The sequence below is a fragment of the Lissotriton helveticus genome, chromosome 5_1, assembly GCF_964261635.1.
Source record: "Lissotriton helveticus chromosome 5_1, aLisHel1.1, whole genome shotgun sequence".
NCBI classification, from domain to species: Eukaryota; Metazoa; Chordata; class Amphibia; order Caudata; family Salamandridae; genus Lissotriton; species Lissotriton helveticus.
In genome coordinates this window covers 1,533,236,541-1,533,257,994 of record NC_136065.1, presented here as the reverse complement: position 1 = coordinate 1,533,257,994, position 21,454 = coordinate 1,533,236,541, and the positions used below count along the sequence as shown (strand labels likewise).

General features: G+C 46.9%; 1 protein-coding gene across 1 annotated transcript in view; it reads left to right on the top strand.

Annotated features, from left to right (window-relative positions):
* Positions 1–21,454, top strand: part of IKBKE (inhibitor of nuclear factor kappa B kinase subunit epsilon) — a 287,848-nt gene that overhangs the window by 59,039 nt on the left and 207,355 nt on the right. Inside the window, exons 3-5 of the mRNA XM_078644578.1 lie at positions 15,709–15,828; positions 18,012–18,152; positions 19,554–19,683. Of these exons, the coding sequence (XP_078500704.1) occupies positions 15,742–15,828; positions 18,012–18,152; positions 19,554–19,683 (358 nt within the window). The 5' untranslated portion in view covers positions 15,709–15,741. The remainder of the gene's footprint in view (positions 1–15,708; positions 15,829–18,011; positions 18,153–19,553; positions 19,684–21,454) is intronic.

Below are 21,454 nucleotides of genomic sequence, written 5' to 3'. Positions count from 1 at the left end.
GCCCGACCTAGGAGAACTTGAGCATGCCGCTGAAATTGTCCTGGCGAAATCTGTGCCATCGGGCATAATCAAACGTGGTGGTTCTGTCTGGTCTGTCTATGTAAGTCGGGTTCTTCTTTGTCTCGCGCTTTTTCTTGTACTGCCGGTCTGTCGTTCCTGTCGGCCCTTTGCCTTTACTCACGCTCAGTAGAGTCGGGCATTGGGCTTTCCAGTGTCCGACATACCTACAAAAAGCGCATTGGTTTTGCCCTAAGTCTGGTCGTCTTTTGCATAGTGTCGGGGGATAAGCTGTGGGTAGCGATGTCCTAGGGTTGTCCTGTCGGTATATTTCTCTATTTGGTTTGTCCTCGTCTTTTCTCTGTCGTTGCATAGCCTCTCTGCGCCACATACCGAGACTGTCGAGCATAATTGGCGTTGTCTTATTATTTCGAAGGGCTATTTCTAACGTTTCTATTTTATCAAGGTCAAAGGATCCTGCCAGTGGCCACTGTTTGTCTTGACTATCTTCGGTATACCTGTGCCACAATTTATTATAGGCTATGGTGACTAATCCATAGTTTATGAACATGTCCTTATTAGGGGTGCCTTCTAGTGGAGCTATATGGTCCACCTCTAATACACGGTCCGGGTTAAACAGGCTATTAATCAGTGGGGAGAAGACAGACATGACGGCTCGTAACGAGGGACTAAAAAGTCAGCACTGCCTATCTTATCACTAGGTGCAAAGACTGGACAGAATATTTCTATTCTACGTTGTTTGCAGGCAGTGAATACCTCATGGATCAAAATAACAAAAGACCAATAAATAACAATGGGGAGAATGAGTAGGTCCGCAAAGATCTGCGTTACCTACCCTTTTCACTATCTGCAAAAAGGGTGGTCTCTTCCCTGTTTGCAGACAGGGAATCTCCAGGAAACAATAGTTTGTGAACAACAGTTCAGTTTCAAGTAATTATTGAGTGGGGGAGAAAAAATAAGCACGGCTGCTGCCCTACCTATCCTCCACTGCTTGCAAAGAGAGAGCCTGTTGTTTCTCCGTTTGTAGACAGTGAATCTCCAAATAAAATAAAAAGAGCAATACTAGTATTTTTAAACAATCAAGCAATCAAGCAATTATTACGACCTTACCCGGACCATATGGACAGTTTCTTGTCTTCCGAATCCAGCGCCCAATCGTCCTCTTTTTCTCGTATTTCTCACGGCACTCCTGATGGTCCCCAGTCAGGACCGTAGATCACTCGAGAGAGGTCTGATCGGAACTAGTGAAGTTCGGATGATCGGCTGCCAGACGAGGGTCTATTGGGCAAGAGCTCTCCCGATCGTTGCAGTCGTTCACTCTGTCGTCGGGACCTCTCCCACTGGATCCACGAGTCGCTGATGGGCCCCACGCTTGGGACGCCAATTGTAAAAACCTGAGGCGGGTCGGGGGCAATCGATATTTGCCCGGCGGTATTGCCTCTGTGACCCTCTAGTTATTTAATCAATGAAGAGGCAGGCGCTGGAGACTGGAAAGCAGGAAACAAGGTTTTTTATTCTCTCCGGAGGAGAACACAACGAAACGGACAGAAGGTATCGTTCTGAGGTGCTCTAACTGCATCCCTGAGGCCTGGCCTCTTATACACAAGTTTATGACTTTATTGTACATTACACATTCATGTTAAAGCTTTGATGTATGAAAAAGACATTCCCGGAAATCCCCTTTGGGCCCGTTCCCACACACATTTACAGTTGAAGTCCCCACCCTAGTCACAACAGGTGATGAGTATCACGCAGCTGGATATTCCGCCGATTCACGGAATGTGGGGGGTTCGATCGGATCTCATGGAGTGGGGGCTTTGATCAACCCGGGGATCCTTTGATGGGGGAAACTTTCTATTGTACGGGGAGGGGCAAGGAATGGTATCGGCAGAGCTGGGTGTCGGCCTGGGAACGGGGAAGACAAAACGGGCACACGGGGAAAAAGGGGGTTTGCATCTAAGGGCCGGAGATCATGAAAGGGAAGCAGGGAGGTGTCGCGCTGGGAACAGGATGAGGGCCTGGGGCAGAGCAGCGCCGAAGAGGGGTTTATGACTCAAGGCAGGTGCAAGCAGGGGGTGGTCAGCGTGCAGGCTTAGTGAAGGCGAAAGGCTATGTCAGGGGCCAGCGGCATGCAAAAGGGTTCGTTCTGATCGGGGCATCTAACAAAATGGCGGGCGCGCACGACAAAAGTGTGGCATCAGGGGGAGAGGCAAGATGGCGCAGATAATGTTCACCGAAACGTACTAATTTTCAACATTGCTACAGTCAAATGTTGTGTCTGTGTCCTGTTTAAGAGAACCTCCACTGCATGTGGAACCTGTACTGTCAGAGGGTGACCCAACACTATCGAGTCACTTTGTCTGATGGCTAGGGCTGTTGCTGCAACTGACTTCAGGCACGCAGGCAGAGCCTGGGCCACTGGATCTAGTGTACTAGAAAAATAAGCGCAAGCCTTGTGTTTTCCTGCTTGATCTTGTGTAAGGACAGATAACGCTGTTCCATCTCGTTCAGTTACGAAAAGCATAAAAGGTTTGCTGTAACATGGAGTCGCTAAAACTGGTGCTTGACATAATGCTCTTTTTAATTCCTCAAATGCCAAGGTATGTTCTTGTGTCCAAGGGAGGACAGTCAGAGTGGCTGCCTCCTGTGTAGTTAACTGTATGAGTGGTTTGGCTAGATAGGCATACTGGGGAATCCATTGCCTACAGTATGAAGTGAGGCCAATAAATGCACGTACTTCTTTCTGTATCTTGGGCTGTGAAAGGTTAGAAATGAGCTGTATGCGTTCTCGTGTTAGTTGTCTACCCTCCTTGGAAAGTAAGTGTCCAAGGTACACCACTTGCTTTTCACAGAATTGCAACTTGGAAGGGGACACCTTGTGCCCTTTGTCAGCCAGAAAATGTAACACTGTCAGTGATGCATTTGCGCATTCTGGTTCTGAACGTGCTGTAATTAGGATGTCATCTACGTACTGTAGCAGAGCAGTGTTGGGAGGCATGTGAACACTGTCTAGCTGTCTTTTTAATGCTTGACTGTAAATGCTAGGGCTTTCTGTAAAACCTTGAGGAGCTCTTGTAAAGACAAAGCTACGCCCTTTTAAACTAAATCCAAAAAGGTATTGGCTATCTGGATGAATGGGTACACTAAAGAAAGCATTCTTCAAGTCTATGACAGTGAAGACTGTGGCCTCAGAATCAATAGCAGTCAATAATGAAGAAATGTCTGGCACCACTGGATATTGTGGTACTACGCATTTGTTCAATTCTCGTAGGTCAATAATTAGTCGGTACACTGGCAGTACACTAGGGTCAGATCGTTTAAGGATAGGGATGACAGGCGAGTTACATACATTCGAGTCAGTCTCTACCACTACTCCTCGTGCAATAAGTTTGTCAACTAATTTCAATAAGGCTGTTTCGGCGTCAGGTGGTAACTTGTATTGTCTAATACGTGGAAGTACTACTCCTGCTTTGAGTGTGACATGGTGTGGCGTTATGTCCATGTAACCTACGTCAGTCGTTCCTTGTGCCCATAGAGTCTGTGGCACATTCTTGAGTCTGTGGTCAAAATCAGTCAGTACATAATGTCCCCTAAAATCACGTAAGAACAGGCGTACTCCTTCTGGAGAGCAGCAGATAACTGCTCCTAGGTCTTTTAATGTCTTCATACCAAGTAAGTTTTCTGGACATGACTTAGTAAGTAGCAAGTCAGTGGTACGTGCCAGTGGACCAACTCCTAGGGAAACTGGTTTCGATACTTCATTAACAATAGGCTTTCCTGAAAATCCCAGGGAAACATTCTGTGAGCCTGAGAGAGGTGCCCCTGGAACCTCGTCATGACTGATGGTAGTTCTGCTCGCCCCTGTGTCAATCAGAAATTTTCGGTCTTGTCCTAATACACGACTATGTACATACGGACCCTCTTGATCTACAGGAACCTCAATAAGGGGCAAGCCTACTTCCCTCTCAAGGCTGTTTCATGAGAACTGTTGATATTCTGGATAGTCTGACTGTGTGTACTGATACATTTGTGGTGTGGCATGAACAGGCGGTGGTGGAGGAAAATTCGCTACTGTCTGCTGTGTGTTCTGTTGCGTGCTATTCTGTCTAGGAGTGTATTGTCGCTCTTTTGTCTTGCCTGTAGCTATATTGTGTTTCAGGACAGTACATTCATTTACATAGTGACCTGGTTGTTTGCAATAATTACAGTTCCCCTTAACATGTGTCATGTTATTTCTGTTCTTATTTGTTAGTACCGTCTGGGCAACCAGCACCTTCATTTTTGTCTCTTTCATGCGTTTCTTTTCCTGATCCTGCTCTTCTCTAATTCTGTTCTGATGATATTGTAGCATCTGTAACATTTGGGAAGGGCTGTTTGCTTGCCAAGTACTCTCAACCTTCAGTACTCTATTCTTGATCTGGGGTAAGGAATTCTCTACTAATTTGCTCACAAAAAGGTGTGGATATGATTCACTACCTGGCTTAAGGCCACTATTAATAGTAAAGCATTTCTCAAATCTAGAATAGAAATCACTTGTGTCCTCTTCTTGCTTTTGTTTACAGGCTGAAATAGCATCCCAGTCTTCCTTTTTCGTAATTAATAATCTCGGTAAAACTTGTATCAGGAGTTCAGGCAGTTCTCTAGCTTTTTCCCCAAGACCAACCCCTGGGAGCCTACCTTTTTCTTCCGTTTCCAGTGCATCCCAGCTTAACTTTTTCTCGCCTACCTCCCAGTCTTTTTCCTTAAGCTTTTCATAAATACCAGCAGGCAACAGTACTTTCAGTAACTTCAGAATGTCAGCGTACGTATAATCTCCTATGCGGAGGATGTCTTTTAATTCTCGGTGAAACCCCCCCGGGTCTTTATCATGGCAGGGCAGCATCTTTTTCATTTCTAGTATTTCTATTTTTGTTAAGGGGGTGTAAACATACACCCGTTGCAACACATTGTCCGCATCTTTGACGGGATGTACCTCTCGAAGGGGGTTCTGTCTATCTACGTGTAAGTTATTTCTGCCGTGGTGTGAGGTTGGAGGCATACATGTGGTCAGAGAATTTATGTACTTATGTCGTTGATCCAGGATAACATTAATTAATTCAGTACCTAGGCCTGTCCATCTGTCTAGAAGCAAGTCGTCTAATAATTTATACAGTTTACCGGGATCGGAATATTGACTCTCATACAACGTTATTAAGTGTTGGACCATGTAAATACCAGCCAAACGCTGTTCGTTCGGTGGAAGGCTTAAGAAAGTCTGAGCCACTATATCACTGCTATATATATTAGAATTAGACACCCACTGGGTGGCTGACCGGGCCAATTCAATTTCGTGTGAGGTGGGAGGTCTCTCGCTCCCTATCCGTTTTTTCAGGGCTTGTTCAGTAGCTTGGAACAGATTTTCAAGGGAATATCTTTCTTTTATAGCTGGCCCTTGTTTACGGTAATCAAGGCACTTGTGTCTGTCAAACTGTCGCGCTTTTCCTACATAATTAATCTTGCCTTTCGGATCCTGATGATCCTCTACCTCTTCCGCTGATGACTCGCCCTTCTCGTCAGACTCTTTTCTGTGTCTTTCTATTATTTCCTTTCGTATTTTCTTGTACATGGCATCTATCTGTCCCTGTTTATCATGTCTACCGGCATCTATGTGCTCGCTCCATTCTATCAAACCTTGTTTTACATCTCCGTCTCCTTCGTCTTGTTCCCTGATCAGGCAGTTAATAATAAACCGTAGAATATAATTCTTAACCCCAACCTTTCTGTGTAGCATGGCTTGTACTATACAATCTGGTTCCTCCCCCGTTCTAATGAAACGGTACATTTTATCTAGGTGCTCTTTCATGTCTGGTAATTTGTCCAAATATGCGACGGCTTGTCTTAGTCTTAGTGAAATCACAAGCATTGAACCTTTTCCTGGTTCTGGATCATATACACAAAATGGAATGGCTACATCTACAGTAGGCACCCCTCCCACTGCCCCGGGACCTACGTCATCTTTTACTAGCTGCTGCTGAAGTTGCTGGAGCTGATCTGCTGGTGGGGGTGGAGGGAAACCTGCATTAACGTAGTCCGGTGCGGGCTCTTCTAGATAGGAGGAAATAAAAGCCTCTGATGCTGTCGGCTTCTTTCTACATACTCTAAATGGTACAGGTGGTGGCGTTCGCGACCTACTGGGTCTCTCTGAGGTGGTCACTCTACCTAGTTCTTCTGAGAGGACGGGATAAATACCAGTAACGACTGCGTTTCTTTCTCTAACAGTCTGTTCTGTTTTGACCCGTTCCCCCTCCTCTCGTAGTTCTTTTTCTTTGGCTTTTTCCTCTGCTTGTTTAGTTCTTTCTGCTTTATTGAATTCTTTCTCTGTTCTCCTGTGTGACTCTTTGCGCCACAATTCAATGGCATCTTTCTGAGAGGGTCTTGATTTCTTTTTCCATAGCGCTTCCTCTACTCTCATAATGCATTCTGAATCCCATGTTCCTGAGATAGGCCATCTATACTTTTCCTCCAGGTCCTTTGTATAGTCTACCCATAAATCTAAAAACAAGATGGCGTCTAATCCATGCTTATTATACATATAATGACCAGGTGTGTCTCTAGGCGGGATGTTAACTGACTCTTCTAGTATACCTTTTTTGGTCCCTATCTGACGCAATTTTGAAAACAGTGGCATGTTGAAACCAACACAATGGAAATACAATACACAAAAATAGACTGAAACAATCAACAATCATTCACACTAAAACATCATAACATTAAAACAAACATGATCTAAACCAATACAGAGAACTAAACATGTACTTGAAAAACTATATGCACTGGAATACAGTACAACCATACCGGTCTCAAAAAATGAGACCCGTCTTTACCGTGCCCACGTTTACCATGGACCCGTCTTGACCGTGCACATGTGAATGGACACGTCTTTACCGTGCTCATAGAAATGAGACACGTCTTTACCGTGCTCACGTGTAACGTGAACCCGTCTTTACCGTGTTCATATAAAATGAACCCGTCTTGAACTTTATGCATTCCCCATAGTGGTACTCACCGGGAAGCAGAACTTGAAGGCCTCGGAAACTTGATACTGCGCATGCGCCTCGGAACAGGTGGGCCTCTGGAAACCTCGGACCTTGCTCTCTCACAAGTCGGGCTCTGGTTGAGACGATCCGCAATCCTCACCGCCTCGTATGGACGCCTGGTCACAGTCCGTCCTCCTCCTGGGCCTGAGGGAGTAACGTGAAATCCCGATGGCGTGTACACTTTAAAGTCCGTCACGGCTGTAGAAGGGGGCAAAGCTGGACCTACAACTCCGGCGCGTGGGGAAAAGGATGTCCCTGTAAGGGCGCCAAATTAATGTGGTAAATAAAAATATTACCCTGGCATAATTTCTAGGCATTAACAATTAGCATGTATCGGAGGAGGAGCTTGGCGGGCATCCGAGATGGCCGCGTGAGCACAGCGCTCCCCGGACCCCCGCCACTCCCGGCATGATATCCTGAACTTATCCTGACTTTTTACGAGGATTTGTGTAGAGGACACTGGGCTGATTGCCCTGAACTTTCTGGAATTCGATTTGGACCCGGGGTTCCGGAGTTACGTCCGTTCGAACTTACGGGCTCCACTCTCGAGGTACGCCCGGGACTGGGTGAGGCTCAGTGGCTGTCTTGAAGTTGAACAACAACGGCAGGGGGATTCAACCTGTGGGTCCCCCTCTTAAGTTTCGGTTTCATTTCTGCCTCAGACTGAGCCATCTGGCAGAGGAGCCTGGCCTGGGCTGCGGTCTGGGCACGGAACGGCTGTCGGGCCTTTGGCTAGCTTATTCTCCTATCTGTTGGCCCTTCTGCTAGTGGCGCCCTAGCTGCGGTTCTTTGGTCCCGAGGCCCTACTTTCCTGTGGCCATTCCATCCAGCCTGGTTAGTCACCTGGTGACGCAGTTCTGACATGGCGGGCAGAGGGGACCGAGAGACTCGGAAGACCAAGACGCCCCTGCGTGGGGGCCCGGTCCAGTCTAACGTGATGGACCGCTACACCCATTCCAAGGGATCCCCCGGAACCGCCCTGCCTGGAGCCGGTAATGCTGATCTCTCTGTGGACGCGTCGACGGAGCCTTCTTTGCAGGACATCATGGGCGCCATTTCAGCTATGAAGGAGACGATAGGTCAACATTATGAAGCTTTGGCCCACAAAATCGACACCGTGGCCATTGATGTAAACTTGATTCGTGCTGACCTGTCGAAAACCAATGAGAAGGTGAAGTCACTGGATCTTAAGTCATCCAGTCTCACGGAGGACGTTTCGGAGATACAGACGGAGGTCGGCAACCTTCGCAGGGTGAACGACTTCATGACCCGGCGCTTGGGTGACTTTGAGAACAGGGCACGTCGCTGTAATGTGCGCGTGGTCGGGGTTCCGGAGAATCCAGAACCTCACTCTGTTGATCTCCTTGTTGAGGACTTGATCCAGAACCACCTCATTCCGTCTGGTCTGACGAAGTTTTTCGCTGTGGAACGTGCCCATCGTGTTCCGGGGGGCAAGGGTAAACCAGGCGCCCCGCCGAGGCCTATTGTTGCGAAACTCTTCCATTATAGGGATCGGGACGCTATCCTGCAAGCATCGCGTGTGAAGGGCCCGGTGGCCTTTGAGAACGCCACGGTGAACTTCTATCCGGACTTTTTTCAACAGGTCCAGAGACAGCGTATGGGCTTCCGTGATGTCAAGAAACGTCTCCGAGACATGGGGCTTCGCTACGCCATGCTTTTTCCGACCAGGCTGCGCGTTGAGTACAACGACCGAACTTTCTTCTTTGATCGGCCTGATTCTGTGAATGACTGGATGGACTCTCTGCCTGATCGTTCTCCTGGGACTGAGTCCGCCGCCCACCCGGGTGGTGCTGAGGGTGGTGTGGAGAGCTGAACAATTTGCTTACGCCTGGGCCCTCGAATAGAGTAAACTCTTCAGGGATTTAATGCCTCAGTGCCTCTGCTGTTTGGGTATTCTCCTCCTTATCTGCCTTACTCGGGGTGGCGGGTGGGCCGGAGCCTTTCCTCCTCCGGGGTTCTTTTTGTAGAATGGGGGTTCTTGGGCGACAGGCACACTGCATGTTGGGATGGCTATTTAGCATTTTGCAGGGGTGCAGGGTGGGGGTTGTTTTCTTGATTGTTGGGGGGTGGGTGGTTGGGATGTTCGATGTTTTTGTGTTATGTTTTCAAGGCGAATCAATCTGGCTTCTACTCCTTCTTATGTCATGCTCATTGCGGGGGGGTTTCGAGGTTGCTGTGTGGGATGGGGGGTAGCGGGTTGAGGCTTGTTTCGTGGAATGTTAACGGTCTGGGAGATCGCATTAAGCGGAGTGTGGTGTTAAAATGGCTACGCCGTTTATCTCCCGATATTGTTTTCTTGCAGGAAACTCATTTGGTGGGCAATACTTGTCGTGCGATGAATAGGTGGGGGTATCGCCTTGCTGCACATTCGGGGTTTACCACGGCTTCCAGGGGGGTGGGTATCCTTGTTCGGGCTTCCCTCCCCCTAGCTATTGATGATGTGATCCTTGATGATCGGGGCGTTATGCAGTCCTCGTGGGTCGCTATGAAGGTCGTACCCTCTCCTTGTTTACAGTTTATGTGCCCCCCGGCCTACAGACTTCTACCTTTGCCGATTTGGGCCGTGTGTTGTTGGACCTTCCTGATAGTACTCTTTTTCTTGCAGGAGATTTTAACTCTGTGATCTCCGGTCTACGAGATCGCTACCCCCCTAGGGACACTCCTTTAGCCCAACAGTGGTTAGGTGGGTTTTTGGATACGTTTGGTTTGGTGGATTGCTGGAGGCTCCTGCATCCTACCCAGCTTCAATACACTTTCCATTCGGGGGCCCACGGGAGTCTGTCTAGACTGGATTACTTCCTGATGCCCGCGGCGCAGACGCCGGTGGTACGTGAGATCAGACACCTCCCCCGGGGCATCTCCGATCATTCTCCGCTCTGGCTTTCTTTTGAGTTAGGGGTGGAGGCGGTGGGCCGAGTGGCTCCGATTAACCCCTGGCATATTGCCTCCCCTGAGACCCGAAACCTTTTGACTAAGTCTTTAGATGCTTATTTTTTGGACAACGAGGGGTCGGTTTCCTCGGCGGTATCCCTGTGGGAGGCCTTTAAAACAGTGATTCGTGGGCAGGCCCTTTCTCTAATTGCTGAATCCAAGAAGGCTAGGAATCGGGAGGTGGTGGACCTTGAGACGGAGATTGCTGAGAGGGAGGCCGACTTAGAGTCTGAGATCACCTCTGATAAACTCCACGCCCTGGGTCTGAAGCAATTTGCTTATAAATCCTTGGTCACAGATGCGGCTAGACTGATGTTCCGGGAACAGCAGGGTCGTTTGTATGATGTGGGGGACAAAGCGGGTAAATTGTTGGCCTGGTTGGATAAGAAAGAGAGAGCGAATCGTGTAGTGCCTGTGATTCAGTCGTCGACTGGTGTCGGAGTGACAGACCCGGTTGGAATAGTTGAATGTTTTGCTGAGTATTTTCGTGTGGTATATACCCCTGTGTCTGACCGAGATGTGGCAGACTCTCGCCTTTTGTTGCGAGACATAGCTTTGCCCAGTGTTTCCGATCTGGACCGTATCTCGTTGGAGTCCCCTTTTACGACTGATGAAATAGCGACTGCCATTCGTTCGCTCCGTTCGGGCAAGGCCTTGGGCCCGAATGGGTTGCCAATTGAGCTGTACAAGCTACGCCCTGACAAGGTAGCGCCCTATCTCCGTGCCATGTTTTTGGAGTCCCGGGAACGGGGTATTCTCCCGTATGACCAGCGGCTTGCTACGATAGTCGTAATTCCCAAGGACGGGAAACCGCGGGACCTTTGTTCGTCTTATAGGCCCATTTCCCTGTTAAATGTTGAGCCTAAGGTCCTGGCTAAGCTCCTGGCGACCCGCCTGCTGACGGTCATTAGCGACTTGGTTAATCCGGATCAGTCCGGATTTATCCCGCATCGCAACACGGCTCTTAACCTACGTCGTCTTCACGGCGCGGTTGCGAGGGCGGGGCTTCTGACGGAGCCGGCCATTTTGGCCTCGTTAGACGCCTCGATGGCTTTTGACACGGTTGAGTGGCCCTATCTTTGGGCAGCTCTCGAAAAATTTGGTTTTGGACCTGAATTTATTGGATGGGTGAAGTTGGTGTATGTGGAACCCTTAGCGCAAGTGGTGGTGTACGGTAGAGTTTCTGTCCCCTTTAGCCTTGGTAGAGGGACCCGTCAGGGTTGCCCCCTGTCTCCATTGCTTTTCGCGCTAGCCTTGGAACCGTTAGCTGCGTGGCTTCGATGGGAACCCTCCCTCAAAGGGATCCGCTGGTCACCAGACTTTGAAGACCGCGTTTCTCTCTACGCGGACGACATTCTTCTTTATTTGACATCCCCGCGTAAATCTTTGAACGTCTTATTTGATGTTCGTACTTCGTTCGGTGCTAACTCGGGCCTTGTTATTAATTGGGCTAAGTCCTGTGTGTATGTTCTCTCGGGTGTGTTGCCCTCTTTGCCGGCCAGATTCCCTATCCAGGTGGTCCAGTCTGGCTTCAAGTATTTAGGGATTTTTATTACCCGGGATTCCTCTCTCCGGTATGAGCGTAATCTCCTCCCCCCGCTTCTTAGATTGCGACTGGATGTGGCCCGTTGGCGTAAGCTGCCCCTGTCTCCTCTGGGTAGGGCGGCTCTCTTTAAAATGATGTCTTTGCCGCGGTTCCTTTACGCCCTACAGAACTCTTTCGACGATGTTCCTGCTACTTATTTCAGAGAAATCGAGAGTCTGCAAAGACAATTGATATGGGATGGGCGTCCACGTATAGCCCTTGCGAAACTTACCATCCCTTGGTATGACGGGGGCATTGCACTCCCCGACATCAAAAGGTACTATTGGGCAGCCCAGCTATCGGCCATTAACCATGCAATGTACTCGCCGGGTCGTGATCCGGCGTTTGAGATGGATAAGCTCCAGTTGCCGGGAGGGGACTTTAATAGAGCGCTATATTCCAGATCGGCCGGGCGCCATCTTGTGGGCCCGACCAGGGCAGCGGTCAACATCTGGCGCGCAGCGAATGTGAGTTTGGGATGGGAGAATCGGCTGACGCTGGCGACTCCGCTTTATGCTTCTGAACGTTTGGGATGTCTTTGGTCTTCTAAGGGCTTTGACCGCTGGGATGTGATTGGGATTTGTAAAGTGGGTGACGTTTGTGTGAATGGTTGCGTGAAGTCATTCCAGGCCCTTAAGACAGAATACGACTTGAGTGATAGAGAGTTTTTCCGGTATCTGCAGGTCCGACATGCCTTGGCCTCTGTTCTGACTCCTGATGTGGCTCTGCCCGAGTCTTCCCCCCTTGAAGATCGTATACTAGATGGACACTTGCCCGACAGCACCATCTCTCTCATCTACAAGAAGCTGATTCATAATCGCGCTGATTTGTTGGTCCGACTCCGAGAGATGTGGGTAGGTGATGGATTGGAACTAGATGACGAGGACTGGCAGTCGGCACTCTCCTCCCCGAAGGAGGTCGCCATTCCCGCCCGTCTTCGTTTGGTGCAACTTAAGATCCTCCACCGGGTGTATGTGACTGGTCCGCGTTTGGTCGTGATGGGTTTTTCCCCGGATGGTTTGTGTAAGCGTGGCTGTGGGATGAGCGCTACCTTTCTGCACATACTTTGGGAGTGTCCTGTGGTGGCAGCTTATTGGGTGGATGTGCTTGCGTTGATGACTGAGGTGACTGGTGTTGACCTGCGGCCTGAGGCCCGTCGATGTCTGCTGAATGTGTGGGAACCTTCCGATTACTCTGTGGCCCAGACTAGATGGGCGACCCTGGGTTACATGGTCGCGAAGCGTGACATTGCGCAACTCTGGGGCGCATCCCGACCTCCGGATGTTTCAGTGTGGGAGGACAACATGGACTGGTCCATGTTCCGTGAGAAGACATTCTACGTGGCTAGGGACAGGCCGGGGGCGTGGGCGAAAATTTGGGGTCAATGGAATGCATACCGTGGAGAAATCTGTACCCCTCCCTTGATTGCCACCTCCGATGTTACCCTGTCTCCTTAGGCTGACGTTCCCGAAATTTCTCGTTCTGTTCTAGGATTTTCCTGTCCTCCCTGCTCCCCCCCCCCATCACGGCCTTCCCGACTCTCATTGATGTATTTCTGTTCTCCTGTTTCGTGACTTCCCCCTCTGCTATTTGGGCTGACTTGACTATTACACTCGCCTTATGTTTGTGTTGGTTATTTTCATGTTTTTTATAGAAAATTGTTGTATCCTGTTCTAAGTTTTTGAGCAATTTCGTTCTACGATTTGGCCTGACCTAGGAAATGATTGCTTATTTCATGTGTCGTATTATGCGACTTAGCGGCCAGCCCGTGTGGTTGTAGGCCCATCTATGTAATTGTATGTGATTGCTCAATAAAAGTTTTTACCCAAAAAAAAAAAAAAAAAAAAAAAAACAATTAGCATGTATCAAATGAGAGGCAGAGAGTCCGTGGTGTCCAAGTTAAAAGGGCTTTATTCCAATAACTCGAGTTAAGGGAGAATCTGTTCCATCACCACTGAGGTTCAGGAAGGGTCTTCTAACATTATTTACAGAGAACAACACATATATACATTTTTCCTTGTACATAGGGAGGAGCGCTCCAGGCAGTGCAAGAAAGAAAGAGATAAGAGCATGTGGGCGTGCATGAGGGTGTACACTTGATGAGTCACAGGTGGGTGATAGGTGGGTGGCTACATAGAGGAGGAGTTACATGGCAGGCTGGAACTTTGCCCTACTTGTGCACGCAATTTGAGCATGACGTGCAATTGACGTGTAACTGGGAGGAGAGCTGACTTTCAGTCTAGTAGAGAGGCCTTTAGTGTCAGGGCGACCAGCACGTCTTGTACTAACTGATATCTTAAGTCAGGGGATGTATTATCTGAAGCAGAGGTTGCTCATCACTAAGAATCAGAAAAAGTATATATTTCTTCGTGCATTGCATGGGGGCTGTGAGCTTTCTATGGATGCAAGCACTGTGATTTACTTCAATGGAGACAGAGAGGCCAGGCCCTATCTTCCGCGGACGGGTTCTGTTTACCTTTTTCACCTGGCATGCAGATAACTGTTAAGCAAAATATACTGTCTTGGCAACCCTTGCTCAGCTGAGCTAGAAGTATGCGAGGTCAGAGATACGTAATTGCAGCTTTCAGTGTGTCAGGAGTCATGAAAACCCTGATTCAGAAAGTGGTTCAGACTGAACCACAAAAGAAAGGGTTCATTACGATATTTATTTAAAAGTGCACAATGCAAATACATGGGCCTTCATGTTAGCTTAACGTTTGGGAAACTTGATGACAGGCACCTTAATGCAGGACGTGATTGCAGAGGCCTTGTGATTCAAGCCACTAAGAGAAATATGCATGGGTGACATGCACATATATGTAACATAGGGTACACGTAGGGGGCATCTTGGTCAGGCAAAATTTCATTTTCCTCAACTCCCTAGAACTCTTCGCTCTACTTAAGTCCTCCATCTATCTAGAACCTCTCCACGTTTCTGAGCCTTTCCAATAACCCATATTAAAGCTGCCCCTGTTGTAGCCGCTGCTTGGCCAGTTGGAGCTGCACTGGTACCCCAGTTGTGCATGGCCAAAGCCTACAGACCGCACTGGTCGCATGAACAGTTTTAACATATATATCGCTCCCCTCGCTCAGCTACTCCACTCCTGTTGTTTTGAAATACTCTCTTATGCAGACAATACTCAATTGGTCATCTCCTTTGGGCAAGATATTGAGAATGTTAAACATCGCTTTATTGCCTGTGTGACAAAAAGTGGCACGTGGATGTCCCTGAATTGTCTTCAATAAAAATGGGGACAAAATGGAGATTCTACTTATGGCAAAGCACAGCTCCACTGGATAGCTGAATGGTGGCCTGTCCTACTTGGTTCTTCTCCCTCTCCCAGAAGCACAGTGAGAAATGTAGGAATTTTGTTAGATAATAAGTTATCTATGAAAGACCAGGTGACATCTACCTGCAGCATGTTCTTTGGTACATTGCAGCTTCTTAGGAGGATCTTCCAGTGGCTTCAGCTCAGTAGACCCTCATCCAGGCAACGATAATCAGCCATCTGGACTATGGAAATGCGCTTGTTGTAGCAACACATGAATCCATTCATTCTAAAATACAGGTGGTACAAAATACTGCAACTCTACTGGTTAACATTCATTGGGCACATCCTCAGCCCCTCTGCTCAGAGCCCTTCATTGGCTCCACATAAAGAAAAGAGCAATTTTTAAACTAATTTGCCTGACATATAAAACCCTGCCAGGTAAGGGACCCAAATATCTACATGACAAACATGACAAACCTGGAAGAAAAATCAGATCAAGTGGTTTAATTTCTTATTTGTCCCTGGTGCATTCGCATATCTAGGTATGGTGGACGGGCCCTTCTGTACCTTGCTCCGTACCACTGGAACAAGCTTCCTCTTTTCATCAGGGCATGCACTGAGTTCTCAGGTTTTAAAAAACAGTTTAAAATCTGGCTGTTCTAATGGCTGTTTCCTGACCTAGCTGCTGCCTCAGCGCCGAGATGCCCCTCCGGCGGGGGGAGTTGTTGCGCTATACCAAATATCCATTAACATAACGAAACAGTAAATAACTTTTGACACTGATGTTGCTCTTTTCTTATTGTAGGATTGAGTGCTGCAAGTTGGATCCTGCGCAGCAATGCAGAGTACTCCAAATTACCTCTGGAAGACAGAGGATGTGCTGGGACAGGGGGCCACCGCTATTGTGTACAAAGCTCGCAGCAAGGTGAGTGTGCAAGTAACTGAAAAAATGGATCCCTTTGGGAAACAATGATAGCACACCAAATCTTTACTACTCACTCAAACATCAGGAGCCTATCACACTAGCCAAACAATCAAATATGTCAATATTTATTTGCCAAAAATTAATCATAAAACAATTAGACAATGGATAAAATAGAGCAATCCGCTCTAACATATAAAAACAATATCAATACATTACATTCAAGATACTTATGTGATGACTTAAACCACTAGTAAGGTTTTTGTTCCAGTTAAAAACAAAGTGCACATTATTTATGAAATTCAGCATTGGCAATCCATCAAAGTTGGGGATAATATTCTATGTAACAATACATTCTAATTCTATAATTAAACACAAACAATTCTTTTTTTTTTTTTTTTAAACGACCAAGAAACGACGCGTTTCGGTGGTATCCACAGGTCCAACCACCTTCTTCAGGCTTTACAATGACAATATAAATATCCCGGCACTTTGAATCTATATGAAAAAAAGAATATATATATGTATATACGTATAATCATACATATCAAAAAGAGATTTTGTACAATTTTATATTAAAACCATTAAAAAAAACATGATCAATGAATAAATAAACATATACACATATGCATTTAGATTGTTGGCTTTCTACAACTCACACCACTCCTGTAACACACCACTTCCGTATACTTACAGGGGGACACCTCACCAAGAGGCACTCTGTTTATCCCCCTTCATTCATTCAAATGGACATCATCCTCCAAGACCCATTTACTCTGTCCTTCTAATAATCACAATTACGGCTGTTCTAAATGAACACACTCATTTGTATTTTTAATAAGAATGTGGGGATAATCCTCCATAAAGAATCTCTTTCTGCCTGAGCGTGTATTTATGTTCTATATCATCAATCAGACTCATCTAAATCCATTCATACACCAAGTTATACTCTGGCAAGTACATTCATAACAAAGACCACCCACCGTGATCTTGGGCGTATGGTGTTAGTACAGGGAAGAAATCTCCTGACTAGAATCTTCAGTGGGGCTTCACTCTAGATAGCTCCTATTTTTAATAAAAACAAACACAGAGAATATCGTTCCGGGTCTCATATTCCTCATTGGGCTTAATGCTCAACACTAAGATGGATCTTTAAATCTACCAAGATGTATGCTTCTACGTACAATCACTGCATCCTTATCAGCGACCTCCAAAATTGGGCAATAAAAAACTATTCCTTTGGACTAATACCTATCAGAAACCAGATTAGACATATATTATTGTGCTTATCTTTATTTTCCAGTATATCTTTATATCATTAGCCCTTGCCTAATTCATCGTGTGTCACCTACATCAATCATTCGTAGGTTACCTTTTAATAAGGGCGTTCCAGAATTCATTTTTGTCACTGACGAATCAAGTTTCCTCCCTTCGTCGTCGGCACCTATGTTGCAGTTTTTTTCTCTTATTTTTTCTCAGTTTTTTCTCTTATTCTTATTTCTCACTCCTCTCACAAGACACCCAAACGCCCTGCAAGTCAGGGAAGGCAAACAAGCATGTCATTACCCCACGTGTGTATCTAAAGGATCTTTCTACATCTATACTTTATGCAGGTTTGCCTAATAAATACAGGCTCCGTATTAAAGAAGCTCGTTTTTTCCTCTGTGTCACATACATGGTTTAACATGTGGCGAGGCCACCTAATCAGCGCTACTTTCTCATAATCCAACCTAACTCCAAAATGCTTACCGGGATTAAAAAATCTCTGTGTCCCTCTGTATGTCCTTGTCGATCACACAGCAGTGTGTTCTCGCTGTTTAAGTGTGCAAGTGAGCAGTTGACTGAGTTTGGCATTTAAATTCACTATTTTCTGCTGGACAAAGGTACCACAGCCAATGTGTACAAATCTTGATGCAAGGTGAATGCGGCGGTGAGGAATTGATTGTGTATGTGTGTAGGTGAGCAACACATTGACTATACAACAGCAGTAAATATAGCTGGGCCGAGGTGAGTTGAATGGACGTCTCAAATGGTTTGCTCAAATGAACACTAGGCATTTACCAGGGGTTTTTCAATATCAGGCTATGCCTTTCCTTCTGACATTTGACCAAGTTGCAGCTTCTCAAACTGCCATAGTCGCAGCAGTCATTGCCGCACCATCACATTTTTATTTTTCCCATTTTCAGAAAGCCGGAGAGTTGGTTGCCGTAAAGGTTTTTAACAACAGCAGCTACCTGCGGCCGTACGAGGTGCAGATGAGGGAGTTCGAGGTGCTGAGGAAGTTGAACCACAAGAACATCGTCAAGCTGTTCGCAGTGGAGGAGTCGGTGAGTGCCAACCATTTATAAGGATTTGGGCTTTGTAATTAAAGGACCCATAAACGGCCAGTACAAATCAATCTACCCTGAGCTCCAGGATTCTGAGAAAGTGTTAAGGTGGGAGAAGTGTCTTAAATGTCATCAAACGACTGGATTCTGAAAAGCAGCAGAAGTGGGGGGAAATGTCTTGTAGGTCATCAAACAGGAGAGGATTCTGTAAAGCAGTGAATACTGGGAGAAGAGATTTAAAGGTCATCAAACAGTAGAGGGTAGATTATTCTGTCTGATGTGGGCCAAAGTTTGTAATATGACAAGTCTTTGTGAAGAACTAGAGGGGTGTGTACATCCAAAGGAATAGGTGTATCCACCAGATTTCAAGAGGCTGGTTTAGCTCTGAACGCATCACTAGTGAGTATCATGCAGAGCTCTGGCAACCCATTTGGATTATGTTAAATACAGAAGGCCATATTTTGAGAATTGCCCATCTTTGGTGCTTATCACTACAGAGTTTGAGGTAGTCCACACAGGGGTAATCAAAACGGTCCATGGTTTGAACTTCTGTGAGGAGAGGCTCAAAGTCTAAACATGCTGATCAACCGAGGTAGAGAATGTACTTGACACGAACAGTTCCGTTTTTCATTATCCGATTACGCCTAGCACTAGCTGTTAGTATATGAAACTAGATGGGCTTTTGGGCTATGTTTGCATGTTGACAAGTAAATCCGCCACAACTTAACTTAACTTAGAAGCCATGTCTTCCTCACTCTTCTAGTAGCCAGGTTAGATCCTAGAGGTTCACAGGGAGCCTCAGCTGGGAAGTGTAGTGTAAGAATAGGTTTTCTCTAAAAGCTAGAGAAAACTCTGACATCCTGGAGAGTGGCACAAGAGACATGCTTGGGTATTTTACCATGTACACATGGTCGCCAAGAGATGGGCATACAATTGCTTGTAGGTCAGCTATATAACACCAAAACCCGATTAGCATTGTTTATCATTACAAAAGCTACCGAAACGCGCAGGCGTACGTTCATAGTGGGTGATAGCTCCATAATGGGACACAATACAAGTCCTGGTGGAATTGATTGATAGATGCAGTCTTGGGCACCTCAAGGCGCGATGTAGTTTAGATGCAGGCAGGCCTGAGGGACATGTGTAAGAATTCCCTACATGTGCAGCCTCTAGCAGACAGCAGTGTTTGCATAGTGTCTGTACATGCTGACGGGTCCTTACACAGTCTGTACGATCCTAGTCAGGAACAGCCTCTGCATAGGTCTCAGGGGAATGAGGGTGTGGGAAAGGAAAGAAGGACCCCATTGCTATTCATCATAACTGCTGAGCTCTGTGTTAGTTTGCACTGATGATGCTCCAGGTGGCCTCTGATCCATACCCTTTCCTCCCTATTGTCCTCAGGGAACCAGCAAGCAGAAGGTGCTCGTCATGGAATACTGCTCGAGCGGGAGCCTGCTGACGGTGCTGGAAGAGCCTGAGAACGCCTTTGGACTGTCCGAGTCCGAGTTTCTGATTGTGCTGCAGTGTGTCGGTGAGTAGCGGCTTCCCAAAAACACAGGAGGCTGGAAAAGAGCAGTTCTGCTCCTCTCTGGAGCCGATGCCAGACCTTGTGTGAGTTCAGATCTGAGCGAGCCCGCCTTAGAGTAGAGGCAGGTTGGTGCCTTCCAGGTAATTCACTCTGGTGTTAGTTCTGTGTTTACTTGATAGCATTACCAGTACTGTCTTAGCTTGGCCAACCTTTTAATACTCGATGCAAAGGTGCTTTAGATAGTTAAGGTCCTGCCTTCGCTCAGTACTAGCAAAGTGAAAATAAGTGTGTAGAGCCAAGTCCCCACATGGCTCTCTTTATGTTGTCTTTGGAAAACTTGCCACCATAAATAAAAGTCTAGAATCTGGTTTTAAAATAAAAACCCCCAGTGGCATGCTGTTAGATGGACCTGGTTGACCTCAGCTGCTGGCTGCCGGTGCCGTGCTAATCAGGGCTAGCGTTTTACAGACTTGGTCTAGAAGGGGCAAAACAGGAAGTCTTAGAAACCAGTCTAATAATCCACCAAAGCCGCCTTTTATTCTGAGTTTGCTGCAACACACAGGAACCAGGCCCCTGAAGAGGAACCACCGAGGCAAGATAGGCTAGAGAACAAGGCAGCCCCAGCCTTGTGCTGTACTTGCCGACACTAGCTGCGCGGGCGCAGCAATGAGGTGCAGCCGCAGCCTGCTACTCCTACTGCAGTCAGAGCTGCAAGAACCACTGCACTCCGGTGTCAGAAATACTGACTGAGTAACCAGCGGCTTCCCTCGCGTGGCTTCAATTTGGCCAGCACTTGCGCATCCATTAGGCCGCGTTGCATGCACTGCTTCTTGATGAAGAGCCAGTCTCTATCACGCTGGGCAGCAGCCAATGACCCTCAGGCTTGGCAACCCCTGACAAACCGAGCCTCTCCCTGCAGTACATCTATTAGTTGGACTCTGGATCTGGACTGAATCCTAGTGAGACATCAGCAGCGCCAGGAGAAGGGCACGTGAGGCTTTTCCTTCAGCTATGCCTGATCCAGGCTTGCTCATTAGTGTGTATAATTAAAGCTTCTACTCTCTTGCACCTAGAAACACAATGTACCAGCCATGTGTGAGATCTGAGCTCATTCTCTTTATTCTTTTGCATTGAATGTGTTTTGCCCCAAGGCATACGCTTACCCCTATTTCAAGTGGTAACAAATATGTCGATCACCAAGTGGCTATGTGCAGAAACATGTCAACTAATAGAACATGAAGGTTTCTGTTGTAGTAAGAACTATACAACAGTTTCTAATTAAAAACAGCTCTTAACATCTTTAACATTGTGAAAGTTGGTACCTAATAAATACACTGTTTATCACCTGGAAACAATTTTAGTAAGTCCGAAGAGGATGAGAGGCAGGTCCCTCATGCCTTTGTGGCTAGACTGTTTGGGCATCTAGTCGTTGATAGGCGCCAACGCCAGTGGCAGGTCATTAGGGGAGAAATACAGGTAAGAACTATACCAGCAACCCTTGGAAAACCTGTTAGCATGTCTATAGCTTAGTTTGAGGTTGTATTACAGACTCTCTGAAGTTTTCCCCATCTCTCCTTAGGGAAAAGTAGGTTCTGGACTGAATGTGCCAGGTTGTCTACAACCTTTTCTTCATGTTGCAGCTACAAAATATTTTCCTCAGTCCTGGAGAATATTTCCCACCTCATCAGGGAAGGTAGCCAACGATTCCTACCGCGGGTATGCGCCTTTCGCTGCACAGGTGAAAGGAGTTATTCTAGCTTAAAAAAGTGTATAC